The 22,875-nt window shown below is 40.9% G+C and overlaps 1 protein-coding gene across 1 annotated transcript in view; it reads right to left on the bottom strand.

The window, feature by feature from the left end:
- The window catches only part of CFAP299 (cilia and flagella associated protein 299), a 370,593-nt gene extending 366,760 nt beyond the window's left edge, over positions 1 to 3,833 (bottom strand). The window contains 2 exon segments of the mRNA XM_067557092.1: positions 2,239 to 2,937; positions 3,702 to 3,833. Of these exon segments, the coding sequence (XP_067413193.1) occupies positions 2,239 to 2,358 (120 nt within the window). The 5' untranslated portion in view covers positions 2,359 to 2,937; positions 3,702 to 3,833.
- Between the last annotated feature and the right edge of the window lie 19,042 nt (positions 3,834 to 22,875).

Here is a 22,875-nt window from a genome sequence, read left to right as displayed (position 1 = left end):
ATGACTAATTCTCAAAGCAAATATGCCATTAATCAATCAATAAGAGCAAAAAACAGTCTAGTCAAATGGTCTCATGTTCTTTCTACTTTGCATCTCAATCAAGAACTTCATATTTCTACTGGGGAGGAGCCACTGGGTGGATTTATTAATTTTGCAATAAACCTATTTTTGAAAATTATCTTCCCGATGGAGCCCTTAACTCCCTGTTCCAGCTGAATTTACCTAATTCTTATCCTTCCATCTTATTTCTAGCACATTTCACGACTCTTCACATGGCCTTTGTTGTTCATTCTCCCATCAGTCCTCTTCTTTATGGTCTCTTAGATCACTTCCTCCCTGATTCTACCATGAAGTTATTGCCCTCCACCTTATGTAACTCTCCCAAGTCCATATGTTCTGTCCTTATACCCGGCTATCTATGGTACTTATATGGCCCCCATTACCATAGTATCTTAGCATCTCAGTCTTTTGATGTATTTATTATCCTCATTACACCTCTGTGAGGTAGGGAAGTGTTACCATCCCCATTTTGCAGATGAGCAACACAGAAATGCTAAGTGACTTGCCCAAGATCAAATAGGAAGTGTGTGTGTGGGGGGAGTACAGAATTGAACCAACACCTCCCAAGACCTAGACTAGTGTCCTAACCACTGTACCATCCTTGTACTCTGCACCAGGCCACAAAACACTCAATAGTTTGGGAGAGTAAGCATGGGAGAAAGGAGGGAAGAGTGAACAAATGAACAGAGTGGGGCATTCAGTGAAAACAGGAGACAAAATTCAGCAAAAACAAACAAGGGAAATGCAAAAACACACCTAGCAAAAGGAAGGGATGCTGCTCTGACATGTAAAAGGAAGAACATTAATTTTTCCACAAGGAAAACTGTAGTGAAGAAAAACAACATAGACCAAAAAGAGAAAGAAAGAAAATGAGGGGGGAAAAGATCAAGAAAGGTAACTTAAGAATAAACATGGCAGAGAATAAAAGGTAAAGAAATAAATACATCAGGTGAGATGATATGCACAGTGGTTAGGTTTGTGAAATACATTTTGTTAATACAAATTATTCCCCATGTTTTATTATGGGTCTTAGGAAGACATCCAACAACTCCAGTAATTTCAGAGGGATGCTGGATTGATGGCAGAACAGTTCCTGATCTCTCACCACTGAAGTCAGTGGGAGTTTTGCCTTGAATTTCCATAGCATAAAATCAGGCCCATATTTGTTTATTAATAGGCTTACTTAAAATTATTGCTTAATGTTAAGCATGTAACTAAGAAGAAAAATCGTTTCACTATTAAATTATCCTAACAAGAAGTAATTCCCCACAGTCCACCAATTTGAAGCCCATTGTTAAATTATGTATTTGCAGAATTCCCATAGAGATACAACGTGGGTGAGGTAATATCTTTTATTAGACCAACTTCTGTTGGTGAGAGAAAGAAGCTTTCAAACTTACAGAGCTCTTCTTCAGGTCTAGCCCAGAAGAGCTAGTCTTTCTGGCCAACAGAAGTTGGTCCAGTAAAAGATATTAACTCACCCATCCTGTCTCTCTCTGAGACTGACAGAGTTACAGCAACACCACATGCAATAGAATTCCCATAATGCAGATAAGACATAGAAAGATGACTGGAATAAATATTAGAAATAACAAAGTAACTTCAGATAAAACATCTGTAAACAAGCAACCATTTCAAAAATGTAAAAGGCACATCACATGATGAAGGTAAAGTCAAGTGCTGCAAATTTCTTTACCTGTTACTATTAACACCAGAGATTTGGGAGTGAAAGAACTGTAGCCACTCCGTTTACACCTCACCACATATGTTTGGTTTATACTTTGCATCTCCCTCCAGATGAATAAAGGATCAATGAAGTCAGTTTCACTTTTGTTTATAGTCAGTTACGCTGTCGGGTCCTGGGAGACCCTAACCTCGGGCTGCCAACACTGATGGGAAACACTTGATTAAAAATAATTACACTGGGGGAAGGAGTGATCATGGGTGAGGGCCGTATGGGGGATGGGCTGTACTGGGAGACGGGCTGTATAGGGAAGTTATATGAGGGCGCTACACAGCGAAAAGGGCCGCATGAGGGGGCTGCACAAGGAGACTGGCTGCATCGGGGTGGCTGCGCCGCTCAGCGGCTAGGCGCGGCGTTGTGTCAGGCCCCCGGAGGGTCAGGCTGTGCAGTCCCGGGCGGCCCCGCAGCCGGCGCCTGTCCCGCTCCCCGCCCACCTCCAGGTAGAACAGATCCTGCGTGGTGATCTGCGAGTCCAAGTAGTCGTCGTAGGTGTTGAACTGGGTGATGATGTGATCCAGGGCGGCCCCCGCGTCGTCCCCCTCCAGCGCCGCCATCCGCGCCGCAGGCCCCGTCGTCCCTAGCAACCAACCAGGCCCCGGCCACACAGACCCGAGCGCCCCTAGGGCCCAGCCCAGGAGATCTGGGCTGCCCGGCAGCAAACCCCGCCTTCTGCCGCTAGGAGCAGCCGGGGTATGATCGCGTAGCAAAGTGCTCTCTGTCCGCTTGCTGGTGAGCCCGACTTCCTGGGGCTGGGTGGGAACCCCTCAGAGCGGTGTATGTATGTTATCTGCATATTTCTTAGGGCATCCGTGTAAACAGGAATAGGTGTGTATACACAGCAATCACCCTTTGGGCTAGTGCTGTGAGTAGAGACCCTACAAATCTGCGGACCATTACTGGGGTGAGCCCACCAGCTGCAAATGCAAATTTTGTATCAGTGCGGGGCTGTAAGTGTGAGTCCCAGCAGTCAGCTGAAAATCACCCTCTACCTCTCAGAGTAGTCAAGGGTTTGAGAACTACACCAGGGTGATTGCCTGAAGAAAGTACAAACAGGTGACTGCAAAGATTAAGTGTGTTAATCACCCACCCATTGACTAACTGGGGTAGGGGTTCTCTCTCAGTCTCTGGTGGACCTGTTTGTATAAATAGTTAAATAAACATTAAATAAATATTCAGTGGAGCAGGGTCTGGAATCTTGTCTCCCACATCTCAGCTGAATGATTCAGCGACTGGGCCATAGAGTCAGTCTTTTATGGCATAAACAATATTTAATTAATACAGAGCAGAACAGCTCCAGCAAGCAATTAAGGGAGTCCCACACCAGAATACCCTGTAGCCCAATGCTGAGAGTGCCACATTGCAGGTGAGAAGCACTAGGTTCAAATCTCCTCTGAACAGGCAGAGCAGGGTTCTTCATATCTCCTGCATCCTTGATAAGGGTCAGAACCATTGACATTTCTAGAAATTCCATCCTGAACCTAAGAAACCTTCCTGATGAGAGTTTCATCAAAACTGCCCCTTTACAGGAAAAGTTTAGGTCTGATGAATTTTCCAACAAAAAAATGTTTTTTCAAAAAGATTCCCCAACCAGCTCCATGCAGGTAGTCAAACTAGCATGATCATCACGGTCTCTTCTATCTTTAAAATAGATTCCCCTCTGACAAACTGTCTTATTGAATAGAATTTTTTACCTTAAAACCAGTGTGCCCTTACTTGGGGTTCAGTTCAGCAATTCCTGTAAGCACATGCTTAACTCTAAGCATAAATCCACTGAAGCAAATGAACTATGGTAAATTTAAACTGGTGTAACAGTACTCTGTCCCCCAAAGCATCTGATTCTTCAAATATATCTCAAGGACTATGAAGGGAATCCAAGATAGTACCCTTGAGTAATTACCTCTGGCTGACGAAAACTTTAAGAGGGGGCAGTAGGTTTTTTCTTGTATAAACATTGACAATTCCTAAATTTTTCTTTCAGAGGGGGAGGAAGGACTCCTAAAACTGTCAAAGAATCCATTGTGGCAGCCATCTTGGCCAAGCAAAGATGGCTCTAAGATGAGAGTCACTGAGGAGTGTCTATAGTCTGATTCTTTAAATGCGAGATTTTGTTGGATGTCCAAGGTCACTACACTTCTAAATTGACAGAACTGAATGTCTTGTTTTAGAAAGCCAGGATTTAGATGCAGCACCAGTCAGACAGATGCTGGTAAAGCCCTGCAGACCAGCTCTGGAAAACTTAATCATCTTGAAGTGGAGGAAGCTGATGGTTGATCTAAAAATAAGGAAAACAAACTCTTTTTCAGCAGCATTAAGGATACCCAGGGGAAGAGAAGAATTATCTAGTTCATCAAAATACATTTTATCAACAATGTGGATTTAAAAAGTGTAGGTTTTCAGTGAATCACTTCAATGTATTGCAGGCTTGTAGAGCTCTAGGAATGAGAGCTTTTTACTGTTGGTCATCAAATAATGATGGGAGCTAGAAACAGTGCACAGCACAATACCAGAGAAAACCATAAAATAGTTATGAAGCTTTAAATGAAGAGAAAGGTCTTCATAATTTTATCAATGCAGTTGAACATTCCTCTAGGAATCCCAAACAATGTTATGCTAATACATGAGAACCAGATAGGGAAACCAGCAAGCAAAAGATGAAGTTATCTAGTGTGGATTCATTGTCTAAGTTGAGTGACATGTAAGACATTAGTTGCATATGGTAAAAGATAAAGCATGTAAGTCTGCTATGTTATTAGTAACAGTTAGTCGAGGTTTTAAAGAAATTTTACGTTGGCTGTCCCTTTAATAATAAGTGCACCAGCTCCTGGGGATGCCTTTTTCTTTTAACTATTTGTTGAAGGGTCATATGAATTTTTTTTGGATGTTTTTAACTTTATATTGTCAATCAAGTAATGTTCCTGACTAGGACAATTGGGAAGTAAAATACTGCTGCAGTCTTTTGATGCTGACTCTAAAGCCATTCTAACTATGAAAGGAAACTAATTGGAGAGGCAGTTTTTGTCGTTGGGTTCTTAAATACATCCACCATAAACCACCAGTAGCTCCCAGGGGGAACTTTATAGGCCCCAGCTCCTTTTACACCAAACTTTAAGTGTACGGGTAGTTAAACAAAAAAAAAAAAACCCACATTATATATGTACTTAATTTTAGACACTTAAACATGAATATTCTTGTTATAATTTGATTACAAAGATGGAGATTTGCAGTGTGCCTTAAATAAGTCATTTGCCCTCTCTGCAGCTCAGATTACTCATGTAAAAACACCTGAGGTAATGCTACCTAATTTCAGACAGTTGTAAGAATTCATGTTGGCAGATCATTGAAAGTACAGCTAGATCGTCAACCAGCTTCAATGGACCTGTGTTGATTTACACCAGCCAAGTATCTGACCCAAAAGATGCTATTAAAGTGTGAAGTAGCAGTAGGCGGGGGAGGGTCGCCATATGGTAAGAAGAGATGCTTCATGTGACATTGAAAAGTAATTGGTTTGAAATTTTAATTCCTGATAGTTAAAGAGACTGTGTAGGGAACTGTTCCTTTAGTAAAGAATGTTACCTTTTTTCATATTTAGGCACTAGTATTCATCAGGTTTCAGGCATTTCTGCAAAATAATCACTAGATAACTGAGTTTTAAAACCTCAAGAATCCCTGCCTAATGATAATATAGTTGCCATTTATTTTACCAAACATATCCTTTAAGGAACAGATGTGATTGTCAACCAGATTAAGTCTTCCTTGGAAAGAAAAATGGAACAGATATAAATAAAGAGATTCTTGCACTACTGCCTGTAGGTCTGGAAGAATATGTTGAGTGTTACCTAACATGACCTGTACTTGGATTTTTTTCTTATCATTAGCATAAAATGCTGCAAGCCTTTGCATGAAAAAGCCCATGGAAAGCAGAGTACCCATGGAAAGCTAGCAAAAAAGGAATTAATGAAATCTAGAGTGCCAGCAGTCTGTATGCTCACATTGTAGGATTTCTGTCACTTTCAGATAAAGCTTTTGAACATGTATTTTGGTTTTGGGCTGCTATTTTTAAAACCTGAAATTGGAATTCATCCCAAGTCAGAAACATTCCAGTCTTGACAAGAGGACAAGGAAAGGTTCACAAAGACTAGAGCTGTTGAGACAGGAAGCAAGTGACACGTGCTACAACTAATACAACCTTTAGTAAATTAGAAGCCTCTCTCAAATATGGCAGCAGAAATAGAAAGGTCTTAGGCGTTGCAATGCTGAGTATCATGGCACCTAACTTTTAGGCACCTAGAAAAAAATCACAGGAACAGCACTAATCCACAAAGATGAGCTAGGTGTGTAGGCTCCCTATACAATGGAAAATATGCCTTATGGTCCTGGCAAAACCACTTGAAGGTAAAAAGGAATAGATAGGTGATTGCCTTGTCTGTGAATAAAGACAAGACTTTCAGTATATCAAGGTGAAGAAAGACACACTGCATCTATTCACTGAGGAGACATCTTGTTGAGTGGGAGTGTTTCATGAAAGACTGGATCCTGGGAAATCAGCCAGTTCTGCAACAGTCTGAACTAATAAAGCTACTTAATTAAATAGGAACAGTAGCCATTAATAAGAGTAGATCCTAGTTCTCATTTTATTTTGTATTGTAACCATTTGTTTCCATCCCTCTAGTTTCTGCTGAAGCCTCTACTCTTTCTTAAATAAGCCTTCTTTTGTTTGATAAGGGCTGGTCATTATACTGGAGTGGTGACAAGATAGAACTAAGTAAACTGGGGTACAATGCTTCTGTGGAAGCAGAGGATCAGGGATATCAGAGTACCTAGCGTCTGTGGTTGGATATCACAGGGGAACACCTCCAGCGAACTCGAACTGGGGTGCACCTCTTGTTAATCTGAAAGGCATAGATGGGAAGCTGTAACCTAAAGGATAGGGCTTGAGTGACTGAAAGGCTGAAGAGGTAAGGGAGCCAATACCTAGCTATCACAGTCAAGACACCCTCTCCCTACATGCAGATGGTAAGAAGATCATTCAGTCCTAGGTACCCCAGGAATCATCCAAGGGCTCCCTCAATCTCTCCTATTGAAGCTGTTGCACAGTGGATAAATAAAGAAAGAGTAATTGGAGCCAAGGGCCTGGAGTCTACATTTCCCACATTCTAGTGGATGCCCTAACCACTGGACTATACAGGGAGGCAACAAGTATGCCTGGAGGGTGGATAGATAGCTAGGGAACTTTTATTCTGAAAAACTTAGATAGCTACAGAGTTTGGCAGGAGTTTTGAAGGTTACAATGGAACTAAAACTGGGCCTTAAGTGCCTAACTTAAGTTTGGAGATTAATACTTTCATGGATCCACTCAGGGCTCGTGACTTTTGCCTTACATCTCTCTCATCTATGCAAGATGCAGTCTCAAAACTCATTTGCCTCTGGTGTAGCCAGCCCACCACATTCTCCAGCTGTGTCTACACAAGTTGTTTTATGAGTTTTCCCACTATTTAACCACCAGTACAGTTTCTCTACCCCTTGGAACGCTGAGTGAGTTGGTGTAGACAGATACCCAGAAGCCATTGGTGTTTTAGCCACCATGTCACCCAGGCTTGCTCTGAGCAGAATCAGATGACAGTGGTTAGAAGGTTGCTGGCTGCAGGGAACAGCACTAGTGAAAGCATTTTAGGAAGAAAGGGTCCTGTTCAGGCACTGCCTGATGAAATGGGAAATCTTCAAGATGAAATGTGACCAACATCAAGGTTTTCCTTATGTTTCAAAATAGACAGGCCTGATTCTGCAATAATCCTTTCCCATGAGTAACACCTACTTCTGTGAATAATCCCATTGACTTCAGTGAGATATACAGGTAAATAAGTAGTAAGAACAGCCTCTAAGTGTGTGTGCCAAAGTCCACAGAAAAAACTATTTTAAATGGGCTTTGGATCAGGACCTAAAAAGGGAAGTTTGTCCTGGCCTTGGTACTAAGGGTGATGTAGAGACAAAGAATGATTGGACTCCATGCAGCACAAGGCCGGTCCTAGGAGGCCTGCAGGAGGGAGGAATTGTCAGGCCTCAAGACTGCCCTGGTCACAACATCCTCCTCTTTACCGCCCCCTTTCTCCCACTTAGTCCTGATTCACACCCAAGATACCCACAGCTCACCTCAGTAAACCACCCCTGCATTTAGGCTTCTGCAGGGGCAGTGCAGAGATCCCATACACTAGTGCAAGTGGGCCATACAGCAATAATGAATCAGCCCTCAAATGTGTATATATTACCCTTCCTTAGGGTGTCTCATTACTTATTTCCATACATGGGGCAGTACAGCAATGGTTGCTTTATTTGGAAGCAAACACTACATTAGCAAATCTATCACTGTGACAAATAGTCTGCAAGCTGATATTTAGAGGTAATTGGATTAAATGCAGTATAACATTCATAACATTAATGTAATAACCCAATTCTGTTGTCACAAGAAATGGTTTCAACATACAATAAATTCTATCCCTTTTAAATATGAAATAGTAAAGCAGAGCTGTGAGCTTGCTTTAATACATTCAGAGTCTTAGTCTCTGGAAAAAAAACATTGTATTACTGTTGAAAATAGAGCACATAAAGCACAATCCAGCGCCTATTAAAATCAGTTAGAGGACTGAGTTTCCTTCATTGGGCCTCTGATATGGATCATAAAGTGCACTCTTTGAATGGATCTTTCCTGTCTTTACTAGAACTGTAGTAATTATAACATCAGGGAGCTGTAACATGTTGAATGCCCACAACTCCCATTGAATAGGTGATATCCTGAAGTTCCTAGTCTAATTTTAATCAATGGGGTTGTTGGGTAAGTCCAGTGTTTAACCACAAATCTTACTAAAACACAGGAAGGGTCTTCACACTTGGAGCAAGCCACACAATAAGTTAAACAGTTTGCATGAGCATTGCATGCATGCAGTTCTTGGTATGAACTGGCATGCAAGTTTTAGGCCCAATCCCAGGCACAGCTGCACTCATTTAAATCACTTATGATTTTTGAGGGGGATGCAGGATGGGGTCCTGGGTTTGTACACTGCAACCATTACATTTTGTATTATTTTTCCTAAAATGCCTGAAACATGCCAAATCATAAGAGAAGCACACAATTCTCATTGGGCACAAGCCCTGAACGCTTTATTTAGACAAACATCAATTTCAGCCAGAGTTTACCTTCATAAAAATTGAATGAGAAGTTTAAGATTAGGGGCATTGACTTCAGAAGGAGTTAGATTATTTTCAGGACAGCCCTGAACCATCAACTCTAAATTGTCATGAATACCATAGAATCATAGGATTAGAAGAGATTGCAAGGGTCATCTAGTCCAGTGTTTCTCAATTAAATTTGGCCACGGAACCCTTTTGAACTCGATAAATAATTGCGGAACCCCCCCCAAACTCTTAACAGTATTTTTACATATGGGGCCAAAAAAAAAAAGTAGAAATAAGCAAATTATTTCAAACAACTGGGTCAGCATTTCTCACTTACATTTTCCTTACACTCGATACTCTCCGTCGAAAAATCCGGGACATCATCCCTTTTTCGGCGGCAGGGAGAACAGCTGCTCTCTGCAGTGGAGAACAGCTGATCGGTGGCACAGAGAACAGCTGCTCTCTGTGGTGCGGAGAACAGCTGCTTGCGGAACCCTAACGGTGTTCCTGCGGAACCCCAGGGTTCCGCAGGAACACCAATTGAGAAACACTGATCTAGTCTATCCCCCTGCCAAAATGTAGGATTTTTTGTGTCTAAACAGTCCAAGGCACAGCCTGATGGCTATCCAGCCTCCTTTTGAAAACCTCCAGTGGAGGAGCTTCCACAGCCTCCCTAGGCAGTTTATTCCATTGTCCTACTCTTTTTACAATTAGGAAGTTTTTGCTGAGATTTAATCTAAATCTGCTATGGTGTAGTTTGAACCTAGTGCCTCTACACCTGCCCTCCATAGCAAGAGAGAACTTTTATCAATTGAAAAGTGTCAGCAGTTGGATAAAATGTCAGCTTTATATTGCAAAAAGAGGGAGTTCATATGCTTAATTGTGTACTTTTTATTAACATTTGTATTACAATTCAACTATAACTACCCAATAGAAAAAGATAAGAGACATGCAGTCTCTCCCTGTCTCAGGTTTCCTATTGTCACTCCATCTGTTTGGACTTTTGATATTTTATAGCCGAAAAAGGCCAGGCTGAAAGGTGACAGAATGGAATGTAATAAAGAAGCTTGTTAGTGTTATGAAACCACTGGGGGAAGAAACATCTATGGAAAGAAATTCTTGTAGACTTCATGTGATTAGCACAGTTTTTAGATTTACAAAGTTTGGTGGTGAGGAAAATACAAGTCAAATGCTAGTTAATGGTTCTCTCTCTCTCTCTCTCTGACACACACACACACACACACACACACACACACACACACACACACGTTCAACATTCCAATAGGTTGATCTGAAAATATACCTTCTGTAATTTAGGTAAAATATTACTTATGCTTAGACTGGACTTTTTAAAAAATAGAATATTTATCTAGAAATGATGCATGCAGGAATGCCCACGAAAGGGTTAATTTTATACATCTGTTTGAAGATAAAAAGCTCTATAGAATTCACATCACTTCTTGTGATCTTTTCCATCTTCACTCTTCACCTTGGACCTACAATGATGTTGATAAGTGAAGCACTAAACCCAAAGTCATGTACTTCTGTAGTTTTTACGGCAGTCACTATTGCAGAAGGATACAGTCCAAAACTATCATAATTAGCAGCTCAGGCACAAAATCTGATCAATTCTGCTTTACCAGATGCTAATAAAAATAATGTTATTCGACTTGCCTGGCTAAAAACCACAACCAAAAGCCCTTACTTGCTTCAAAAAGGTGGTCAAATAGAGCTTTACATCTTAATGCAATTGAGTAATGAATACACATCAGACAAGGGGACTGAACTATTTCTTGTATTTTGAAAGAAGTATAACCAACACCTATCGCCTAGAGAAGATACCCATGGCACTCCCCAAGACATATTGCAGTCACTTACTATACGTACAGTCCGGCCAATGTTTTCAGAACTAAGGCCAAAACTCTGATTTCAGCAGGGCCAGGATTTCACACTAGGTGGCTAAATATGTATTTGCATACACCAGGCAGTACAATACATACATAAATACATATCACTAAAGGCATCTGATTTTCAAAAGTGCTGAGCATTCAGCAGTTAAAGCCCTGAGTTAGTTGCAAGATTGAGGCTTCTGGTCTTTAATCCTCCAAGATCCTGAGCATCAGCAAAGCAGGTTGATTTCAGAACCTCTCAGGACCTGGGTTTAAACACTGCTGCTTTGACTTGACTTCAGTTTTCTTGGCTTTATTGCTAGCTATACTTTTATGAATTTCATTATGTATAAATGTAATTCTGCATGCCATGTACCTGTTAGAGATGGAGTCTGTAGCCAGCTAATAATGTTTTGGTTTAAAGATATTGTGACAGATTTACATGGCATTTTTCTTTATAGAAATAAGGGTATTGTCAAAATTTGAGGTTGAATGTCTGTTATGAAAGTTCCAGAGAGTAAATCTAAGTAAACAGAAAGAAAGGATGTTCTGTGCTTAAGGCACTTGGATTGCAATTCAAAACCTCTGTATTCAGGTACTGACTAGGGTTGCCACCTGCCCAGATTTTCCCAGGATTGTCCCTTTGCAGGAGGTAGCGGCCCCAGGAAATCTGTAAAGGTGCTCAGTACACATTGCCAGCTATCAGTTTTATGCTGTCAGGATCATCCTAGATGTCCTGGGGGTTTTTGGACCTCAGAGGTGACCCTATTCCTGGCTCTGCCACAGACTTCCTCCGAGACCTTGGCCAAATCTCTTAATCTGTGCCTCAGTTCCCACTAGCAAAATGGAGATAAGACAAAGGGTGGAAAAAAGTAGTACCATCTAACTAGACTAAATTCTTTAGGATATGAATGGTCTCTTGCTTTATGTATGTACAGCACCTACCACAGCAGTGCCATGATCACAGCTGGGGCCTCTGGATTGCTAGCATAACAACGTCTAATAATTAGATGTTTCACCCAAATGAATACACAAAAGTTAACACAATAGTTTGTACTTTGGGATTTAAAGTCTACTCCCTGTAACTTTTCTTCTGTCATTTTAATTCAATAATTCCTCAAGCAGCTCAAAATACTTAATATGCCAATCCTAAAAAAAGTTGGATTAATAAAATTACAAGCAATACCACAACCATTTGCATAGAACCAAACTTGACATCAAGCATTGAAACTTTTTTTTTTTTTTTTTTACTGCTTTGCAAGTTAATATCACACACTCCTTCCCAGTCTTCACAATATTCCTTATCTGTGGAGTCATTTGTAGCTAGAATATAGGGAAGATTCCCTACATTTCCCTCAAGTAGAATCACAAGTGTCCATGAAGAGTTGTCCTGACAATTCTCAGACTATTTGCTGCATATTGGCAAGACCTCCTATGGATAATGTAACGTGAACTACTTAAAGATTTCTAAGCATAACAGATAGCTTAACAGAATCACCATTAAAACTGTAAATGAGCTACACTTGATAAGAAAAATATCCCTTGTATTTTAAGAAGAGGGAAACTGCTGGTGCATTAAAAACTTCATTGTTTGCAAGTCAATGAAAATGCTGAACTGCAAACTACTGACTAACTAGTGAGTCATACATGTAAAGAACACCATTACTTTGCTCCTGGGGTTCTATCACCATTTCAGGGATCCTCCTGCAAAGCTTCAAACAAATCTCTCCTAAATTCTCAACCTAGCAAAAAATCAATCACCAAAATAGATTCATGTTCCCCCACAGGCATCTAGCCTATCTACATGATCCTAATTTAGAGAGGGATTAAAGAGGCTGTTTCCAAATTAATAGTGGAATTTAGCCACTTACTCATGATTTTCCTTGAGTTTACAGACTTTCAGCCATAATAAACCAGTCTTCAATTACAGCACTTAAGGTGTGGTTCTCAGAGGACTAGAAGTGAGATTAGTTCATATCCCTTTAAAGCAAGTTTTACATCAAGAATTGGGAATAATCTAGCATTAGTAGTAAAGTCAGCACTATTCTGCTTTTCCTGGATAAATCTGGTGAAAGTTTACTATAATCCTTCCTAATAAATCCACAAGTAATTTAACATGAAAAATAAGAAATAGAAGAGTTACTTTCTTTAGAGTTTTTTAGTAGGCAGTGTGTATTATTAATATACAGGAGACAAGTGTTGGATTCCTACTCAAGCCTCTTGACTCCAGGTCTAACCTGCAGCACAGACACTTGGCATTTTTTCCCTACATTAGATGAAGAGATTGAGGTTTGTTAACCATAACCATTTTCCTCATGCAGGGTGGGGCACATTAACACCTTTAAGTCCATTCTGCTAGCCCAAGTCAACCTTAGTCCTATATCATTAGAGCTCCTCTGCTCTGAGGGAGATGATCCCCCTGCAATAACACCCAGGATCTCAATCACAGCAATGAAGGTCTCTATTTATATGTGCTCTGTGGTTTCCTTCCACTACAGACCTCCATAACAGGGGTAGGGAGAGAGGAGAGCTACAGATGATGCCAGAGCAGAAATCCAAGTTCAGCCACAGAAACATTTCTTTACACAATTAAAACATGTTTATACTAATTCTAGATCTCTCAAATGTAAAATAATGTATCAGGCAAATAGTGTCTTCAGCCTTATCCAGAGTTACTCTTTATACAAACTACAAGGACCAGAATATAGTATATGAGGAGTACTATAGTCTTCCTTAAGATGTAGGCTAAAGCTACTATCAGACTTTAGAGTGAAACAAGATACTATTTGTTACAGTGCCATGGTACTGGTTTTTTGTAATGAACACTTTCCCAAGGTACTAACTTCAGAATTTTTTTCTCTGCAAAAACGTTTCTCATTTTGCAGAGAAGTAAACACTCAGTTTCATAGTCACACAGACTAGAACTATTAGTTTGGTAATTGATATTTAAACATTATAGCAGCTCAATAAGCTGTCATAACATTATTGGTATTTAAACTACATGGGACACAATACCTGCATGTTCAAGGGAGATACAGCTCTCCATGAGAATGGTGGAAGTTCCACTCCTTACAACAGCTTTGGGTGGAGCTTAAAGTAACATCACATTTATTTCCTTCACTTTGAACAAAGCAGCTGTCTCATTACATGGGTGCACCAGTCAGATAAAGAAGACTAAAAGGTCCTTCACTGAGCAAAACCTTTCATACCTTGGCAGGAGGGTGGGCAGAACAATAAACACCCAGGCAGCAACCATACATTCCAGAAACCAGCATTAATAGCTTGGCTGACTGGCTCACTACCTATTGAAAATCCCCCTCTCTATACAGACTTCTGGTTTGCTCTAGATCCCATTTATACAATTTCCTGTTGCCTTGACAGGCTAACCTACTGCAGCTGCTTCAGCCATTGCTGGCCCTTGATAACAACACCTACTTCTCAGGTGGGTGGAGTGGGGGTTGTAACCACCCACACCTATAAACTAAACCCCGCACTACCCTCTCAAAACAAAATCAACCCCAAACAAACAGGTAGCCTCTTACGGTACATGACTACCCTCCTGCAGACTAAATATGACTATTCCTATTTGCACAGAGAGAAATGTAGGCAATGAGAAGGAGGATGGGGCAAAGGCAGTGGGCTGGGTTTCAGGAGATGGACTTAAATTCCTAGCTCTGCACAGATTAAGGCTACGTCTTCACTGACGGCGGCAAATTTGCCGCCGTCAGATCAATTTCTCTGGATCGACTGAGCGGTCAGTGAAGACCCGCTCAGTCGATCCAGATATCGACATATTAAGACCACCTTCTCAAGTGACGTAGCGTTGCGTCGACAGGAACACGATTCCCGTTGGCACAGTGCAGTGAAGATGGCGTGCAGAAGAGAAGTTGATGGGAGTTACGCAATTTTTTTGTGTAGCTTGCGTAACTCCGGTCGACTGCCACCGAATCTCGGAGGTAAATGTAGACAAGCTCTTACTGTGGGATTTTGGGCAGGTCACAGGCTGAGATCATCAAAGGCACCTCACTCCTTGATTTAAATGGTGGTGAGGTGCTTAAATATCTTTGAGGATCTGGAGTTTAATTCCTGTGCCCTTCAGCTGTTGATTTGCCAACTGGGGATACCAATACTTTCCTACCTCACCAGGATGGTATGAAGATAAATCTGTAAATATTTTAGTTACTTAAGATGGATACTACAGTGATGGGGACCATGAGGTCCAGTCCCCCTACTCCAATTACTGTTTTGTTATTTAGCCATAGTAGAACTGCTTCAATAGGAGAGAGAGGGGGCATCTCATATTTCTCCATCCCATAGCTCAGTAATTAGAGCCTGTTCCTGAGAGGCAGGAGACTCCGTATTCAAATCCTTTCTCCCCCTCTGGGGGAACTGAACATGGATCTCCCACACTGCAAACAAGTGCTCTAGCCTCTGGTCTAAAAGCCATAGGCTGGGCACTGGCACCACCACCTTCTTCTCCAGTGGCCAGATTTTGAATGGGGCTTGATCTGGCAGGCATGCTCAGAGGCCATCTGCTGGATTGGGCCCTGCACAGGACTTAGGTATGCAAAATGCCTATCTTCCCCTGGTTCATGAATCACTCTGGGTCTTAGGTGGGAGACAGGCACCCAATGCCTGGTGTGGGCAGTACTGTGCATTCGCACAGGCAGAAATGTAGGCACCATGGGAACTTGTGCCCTGAATATTTAGGCACCAAGTGAGTTTAGGGTTCAGTGGGAGTTTTGTGGATCGAAGAAAAGCTAAAACTGTGGTTTAGGCACTAACTTTATGCAGCCTAGTTGGAAAATTTGTATCTAAATGGGAATGAGGGAATTGAGCTAATCAAATCTGGAACCCTAGATCTACCTCCACAAAGACCCACGTGGCCCTGTCCCCCAGTATGGAGGGATGGCAGATGGAGTTGGACAAGAATGTCAGAAGTGGAATAGACAGCAGTTCGGCCTGACTCACCAACTGTGGTTCTTCACATAAAAGCTACAGTAGTGTAGACAGTAGGACGCTTGTCAGTGAGGATCTCTGGTCTGATGAATCTGCTGTCATTTGTCAGGCTGGAGATCCTCTTTGATGAGCCTCCCGTGGCTCATCAGACATCAGTTCTCTTCTCATAAACCACCAATTGTTCATCAGTGTGGCACTGCAGCCCGGTCTAGTTTCTCCTGCTCCAGAACATCTTTGACACAACTCAGCTGGGCCCCAATTTTTGTCTAGGAACGGATTCTTCAGGGATGGGGAAGCTGAGTTGGTGGCAAAATGAGCTTTTGGTGATCAGGGCTGAGATGTTGGGCTAGAGGCTTGAGCGTAGCCAAAGCACAAGCACCAAGGTGTCCTTGGTGCACCAATATCTTGGCACAGATAATCTGGGGAGCTCCACTGCTGATACTGTGCCTCACTGAGGCATTGGTACACCAACACAGGGGGAAGCCCCTGAAATGCCAATGTTTTGCTGCTTGTACTGAAGCCTTCCCAGTCCTAGGTTCCAGTCCTTCTCTCATCATCAGCCTTCCCTCTCTGTACTTCCCAGTCCCCTTTCTGCTCATACATTCCACAGAAACATTGCACAAGAGGAACTATAAAGTAGCTTTAGTCCTAGCACCTGCCAGATCTGTTAACATCTCTCCCATTGTACACTGCTATTTAAATTGAGCACTTACCTCTGTTTCCTTATTATATAAATGTGACTTAATCCATCATCTAAGGAGACATGAGATACCAGGCAGCCACATATGTCATTTTGTTCTTTTGAAAGATCCATACAGCTGAGGTGCCACGCATCTGGATCACTAAGGAATCCGTGGCACTGTTTGCAAACATATGTTTTGATTCCAGTTTGGGCAATTCTAGTACATTCTGTCCAATTAAATTCCCCCATTTGGTTTCCATTGGTTAAGGAATTCTTTTCATCCTACACTGCTAGGTAGCATTGCTGTGTTCTCTTACCAGTGCCACCATGTTCCACCCTGGAGATGTCTGTATTCCTATACACAGGGCCAGAGTGTGCTTATTCTTGCATGGGTGTGCAAGGGATAGAGGAGTGTGACTTCCCCCTTTGAACTCCTCCCACATGTGGAGCAAGGCTCCATGTAGTCCCTGCATTCTCCTGAGCTCCATCCTTGCACTCTTTGGCTGTGGCCCTGCCTCCAGAAGAACTGACCAGACATAGAGGGGAAAGCCTGGGTGGGGCGGGGGAAATTCTGTCTGCTTGAGACACGATGCCTCCTGCAGCTTCGGGTAAGCCAGAGCTGCTCCACACCACCACCATCTGTACAGACCTGCTCACTCGATGCTCATCCGTCAACCATGATGGACCTATCTTCCATGAACTTATCTAGTTCTTTTTTGAACCCTCTTATGGTCTTGGCCTTCACAACATCCTCGACATAGGTGGTGTGTGTTCAGAATGTTGTTGAGACACACTTCCCTCAAAGGTTGCCTCTGCTGCTCTCTAGAGATCCTTTGTGCCTAAGAATTAAGGCAATGGGTGTGGTCCAGGTATGCTAGGAATAGAGGGCTTTTTCCCCACCCCTTTAAGATTCCCCCATCCACTCCACCCTCCCCATCAGATCCCATGTACAGATAATGCAGCACAGAGGGAGAACTGACTCACCATTCTTTGCTTGGTGAATATAGCTCAGCTGTCAGAGAGCAGGGGTGCAGACTGTGTCCAATCTCATTACCCCAGCCAACTGGATTTATTAGGGTATCCACAGAGAAAGGAGTTTCCTTTTTTGTCTCCAGCATTCTATTGGATAGTGAGAAAGTCCTTGTTCAGGCCAGAGTCGCCACAGATGAAAATGGTGATAGGCTGTGTAAAACAATTGTTTGAGACTGACATTGATGCAGAGGGACCCACCTGCTTCCCATGGCTGAAAGTCCATTTTTATTTGCTTCACTGTTCAGTTTAGCAGCCAGCACTCACTTGAGAGCTTTTATAAATGTCACATATTAGGCTTTCACATGTCCCCATTTCCTAACATCTATCTGGCTCAGGGATGCAAATGGAGCTAAGTACTATATTGCCTAGAAGTTCATGCCTTAAACCACTGAGCAAGGCAACGCTGAGGAACTTAGTAAATCTGACTGCTGGATCTTAACTTCATCACTGTTGATGCAAACTTCCGTGTATTCAGCATCACATAGTAATAATTACTGTCCAAAAGAATATGGATCAAACTCAGTCCTGGTGCCAGACAGAGAATCCCACTCAATTCTTGCTTGGCTCAATTAATTGAATATGCTTCTGGAAGAAATCTCTGTCCTGGCTTTTTTCAAACCAGAAACGTTAATTCGGTCACAAAATATATAGCATACTTCCATGCAGAACATCTTAAGTACTGCCTTGGCTTCCCCCTCATAGGGCAAGATTTGTCAGATGCTGCTCATGACACAATTCCCCCTGCCAAAGACCTTGCTGAGAGGCTTCCACAGGTCCTGAGTAGAGCTAGGTGAAATTTTCATGCAAAACCTTTTTTCACTGAAGAATGAGGATTTGAATTAGGGATTAGAGGATCAGAATACATGAATTAGGGTCAATTACTGGGGACTGGGGAAAGGGAGAAATTCGGAAATGTCAAAATGGTTTATTTCCGCATTTCCAAAGCGAGCCCTTTCGACTTGTCATTTTGGAAAGGCCTTTTGTTTGGGAATTTTTCCACTAATTTTTTTTTTTTTTTTTTAAATCAAAATTTTTTTAAACCTCAAAAGCAAAAAACAAATGTTTCGACTGACATCACATGAAACTTTTGTTTTCGGACCTGCACCCAAACTGCATAGGCTGTTATTCGGATATCCTTTGCCCTGTGATCCATACACGGTAAGGGATTGGGAGGGGGTAGGTCTGATAGACTCTTCATCATCTCCCACAGCAACTAGTGCTAATCCCTCACATGGGCAGCAGCAGGGGTTCCTCAGCTTGGAGTGACTCTCTCTGCCTGAGGTTACATTCACTTTAGTGCAGATAGAGCCCCTTTCATGTTAAGGAATCTCCCTGGAGATGGATTCTGGACACAGCTGTTAGCAGGGAGAAGCCCTGGCATCCTGGCATGCCAATGGAGCCCAACCCTCCAGGAGTGGAAATGGAGGTGGCGTGAAGGCATTGGGTCTCCATATGGACAGCTTGCCTGTGCCCCTAAGATTTATTCATAATGCATTTGGAAGGGTTTAGTATTCTTATTTAAACCATTTTTTAACAATCTCATAAAGCCCCACCTGTAATCTTATGTGAGCTCCAGATTAACAGAACCATGGGAACAACAACAACAGTCAGACATCATCCATTTAAAAGGCACTGAACTCTGTGGAATTTAAAGGCACTAGAAAAAAACCTATAATGAGGCAAAATACTGCTAGGGAAGCACTGGTTTAATTGTACCCTGGAGAAAAAAGACGCATGGTATTGCTTCCTCAGCAGAATTTCACCTGACTGCACTGAAATCTGATAAATTCTCCATCTTCCCACAGAAGGAATAGCAAAGGATTTAATGAGAAACATATTTGAACTGGACCTATAACTGTGAGATAACATGTTTGCTAATCTGTCTGTGGGATATAGAGAGATCCCTTCTTCTGTGTGCTGGGGACGTCCAGTGGAATAACCACATTGACTAGTGAATTAAAAATAAAATTTCTTCAAACACCTTCTGATTTTCCAGTGGAACATTTTATACGGCTCACAAAATAACAAAGCAGATGTCTTGATGATAGTGGGCCCGATCTTACAACCCTTGCTCATTGGAGTAGTCCCATTGATTTGGGACTTCTTCAGAGCCCTGTCTAACTCCTATTAAAGCCATTGGAAAGGTTTACATTGGTGCTGAGTCATGCCCAAATTCCTATGATCTGCAGAATCAGAGCCTTTATTTCAGTGGACTACACACGTGAGTAATGTAATTCACGTGCTTAAATGTTTGCAGGATCATAGCCTAACATGAGTTCCCTAGTGCAGGGATAAAAGTTGTCCTTTATGCTATAAATAGGTTGCCTCTATAAATCAAGGTCTCTTAAATGGAATCCAACTGTTGGCAACAATCAAATGGATTTATGAAGGGATGGAAATTTCGCTGAGAGTAGAAGTGGGTAAAAGTCAATTTTCATTTGGGTTCAAAATCTGTGTTTTGTTTTGTTGCACAAGTGTTGGCCAGTTTGGTCTGAGCCAAAATCTTATCAGGCAAAAGAGTTGCCAATTTGACAGTGAAACCGCATGATTTATCTTAGAGTGTGAGTTCCCTGGAGCTAGAACAGTCTTTGTGCTCTTTCTTTGTGCCACAGGCCCCTCATCCCTGATTAAAGGTCTGGGGCTCTATAGTAATAGAAATAATAATTATCTCCACTGGATTACTCACATGGGTAAAGTTATGCACATGAGTGCTTGCAGGATTGGAGCTATATTGGTAAAATTAGTGGTTCTTCTTGTGGCAGGATATGGGCTATCTCTGAAAGAATTCTAAAGTGTTATTTTGTCAGGGACACAGAGATCTCTTAATTCTGGTAGCCACTATTACGAAAATATAACACTAAAATTACTAAAGTTACAGCTGGATTTTGGATTTGTTATGGGGACAATACATAGATAAAAGAGAAGAATGTTCTTTGTCATACAGGCTGGTTATCTGCAAGGATGCTTTCCTAAATGTAATTTTTTTAATTTATTTTTTGTGATAGAAGACAATTACATTTCATAAAAAATCCTGAATGTATTTTGTTTCTTATTATTCTACCTGTAAAGACAGTTCTGGTTATTGACATCAGACATAACCATCCACATATTGTGTGCATAGGCCCCTGGGTAATAAGGATTAGGAAGGTGTTGTAGTATATATGTCTTCTGCAATGTGTTCTTTCAATTAGTTAATTTAGTAGCCCTATGCTTCACTGAGCATTAATTATGTGTAATTGTGTATGGCTTGTAAACTGTAGATAAGAAGTGCAATTTGAATTTTTTAATTTTAGTTTGGCGTTAGCATTTGAAATTAATGAGCATGGGCTTGCATAATACATCTTTGTTGTTCTCCTTTAACTTTACTGTTGCTAATCAAGTCAAAATAAGCAGACAAGTGATTGGGTTCTTTTGTCATGATGTAAAAATGTGGAGCATGTAGTACAGAAGTAGCATGTATGCTAATTTTGCCTCACTCTTTAGTGCCAATGATATTATCTCCTGCCAAACCCTTTAACATAAACATGTGTAGTGGCTAATTTAGCAACATCCAGTCTTCATATTCAATAAAAAAACATTGTAAGATAGTGGACAGAAGAAAAGAGAAATTACACAACTATGTTTTCAAGTTAAACACAGTTATACTTTATTATGCCTTCACCATCTCTTGCGGTATGTATTGTGTATGCATGTATGCAAAATCTCTTTATTCCCATTATTAAAAATAAAGACACTAGTGTGCTTATATTTATACTGTCTGAAATGAAATGTTTGGAAAAAAGGCCTTGAACTCATTCAGAACAATGTTGGATGGAAAGCCAAGTTTTTAATGGAAATAATGTTTTCTATGATTATTGATTTTTTTGTAAAATATTTGAGTGTACCATATGGCTTTGTTATTACTGATATGCAACTAAATATGTTAATACAGTTAATATGAGAGTTTTGGTTCTACTAATGCAAGCCATTTTAAAATCTACTAAGGCTTAATTGGAGATCAGTTTCAACTCTATTATTTTTTGTACATACACAACACTGCTAGGTCTGTGTTGTGTATGTACAAAATTATTTTATTTGCATAATTAGTTACTAGAAAACAACATAAATGAATAATTATTGAAATTTAAAAACTACACCACTCTACCATAACTGGAAAAAATACTTTCAAAGATTCAAGTAGCTATAACACTGTTTATTGCCACAATGCCATATTTAAGATCAAATAAAACATTTTTCAGTGTGAAGTGTATATTAAGCAATTAAATAAATAAATCGCATAAATCATGAGTTAAAACATTTGCAGAACTATGTTCCATTTAGGCTGATAATGAGCCAAATGCTCAGTTGGAGTAAATCAACATAGCTCCACTGAAGTCCATGGGAACGAGGATGATTTATGCCAGTTTAGCTCTGACCCAAAGAACCTAATTCTGCTTTTAGTTACACCTGTGCACCCCATTTGGCCCACTGGTTGAATGTCAACAACAATTCACATATTCTCAGATTAGGATTGATTCCTGTAGCATATAACTAGCCTTTAAATCTACACCCCTTTCAAAAGGCAGATGCACTCACAGGAATCATTTACCTTTGGAAAAGGAGTCTCAGGAGAGGGTTTTACTTGCTGAGTATAATGATGACAGCATTTGATAATATGCCATGACATTGATGGCTGTTATCTGATACACCTATGGAATGGGTCTTGCCTCCCTTTGTTTCCCCGGTAAAGCAGCTCCCTCCCTGTGGACCTATAATAGCAGGAATGCCACAGGGTCATGACAGAGGTATTTTAAACACAGACTTCGAAATGATAGTTTGATGGACAGAATAAGACTTATTCTTCCAGCTGTTCAAGAAAGAGTAGGAGTGGGAGACTGGAATCAGGGTCATTTGTAAATGAAGCGTTCCCCTCCGTAAACTTGAAACACATTATCTTTCTTGAATAAAAGAAAATTATTCCCAAATAAAAAAGAGAAGATTCAACAACATGGCACAATTTACAATGTACAGATTGGTTTGTTTGGGTTTTTTTTTTTTTTTTTTTTTTTTTTTTAAAGAGTTGAATTATAAGAGGAGGGGAATCAAACAAAAAAAAAAGACAGACTTGGATATACAGTTTGAGGTACAGTCAGAAGTAAAAAGTGCAGCAAAAAGAGAAGATGCAGGAAAAAATTCCTCATAAATCATAATTTGCTTCTGAACAAATTTCTCATACGAAAATGATTGCAAAAAGTGTCATTCTTTAAAATAGTTAAAGTAAGAAAATATGTTCAATATCAAAGTACCTTTTGGTTGCTTCCGACAACAAAAATAAACAAAAGTTCATAAAATATTTTATCGAC

The sequence above is a fragment of the Emydura macquarii genome, unplaced genomic scaffold, assembly GCF_026122565.2.
Source record: "Emydura macquarii macquarii isolate MOO-44397 ecotype Brisbane River unplaced genomic scaffold, CSIRO-AGI_Emac_v2 contig_1790, whole genome shotgun sequence".
NCBI classification, from domain to species: domain Eukaryota; kingdom Metazoa; phylum Chordata; order Testudines; family Chelidae; genus Emydura; species Emydura macquarii.
The sequence above is the reverse complement of the archived record's forward strand: the minus strand, read 5'-3'. Positions and strand labels throughout refer to the sequence as shown.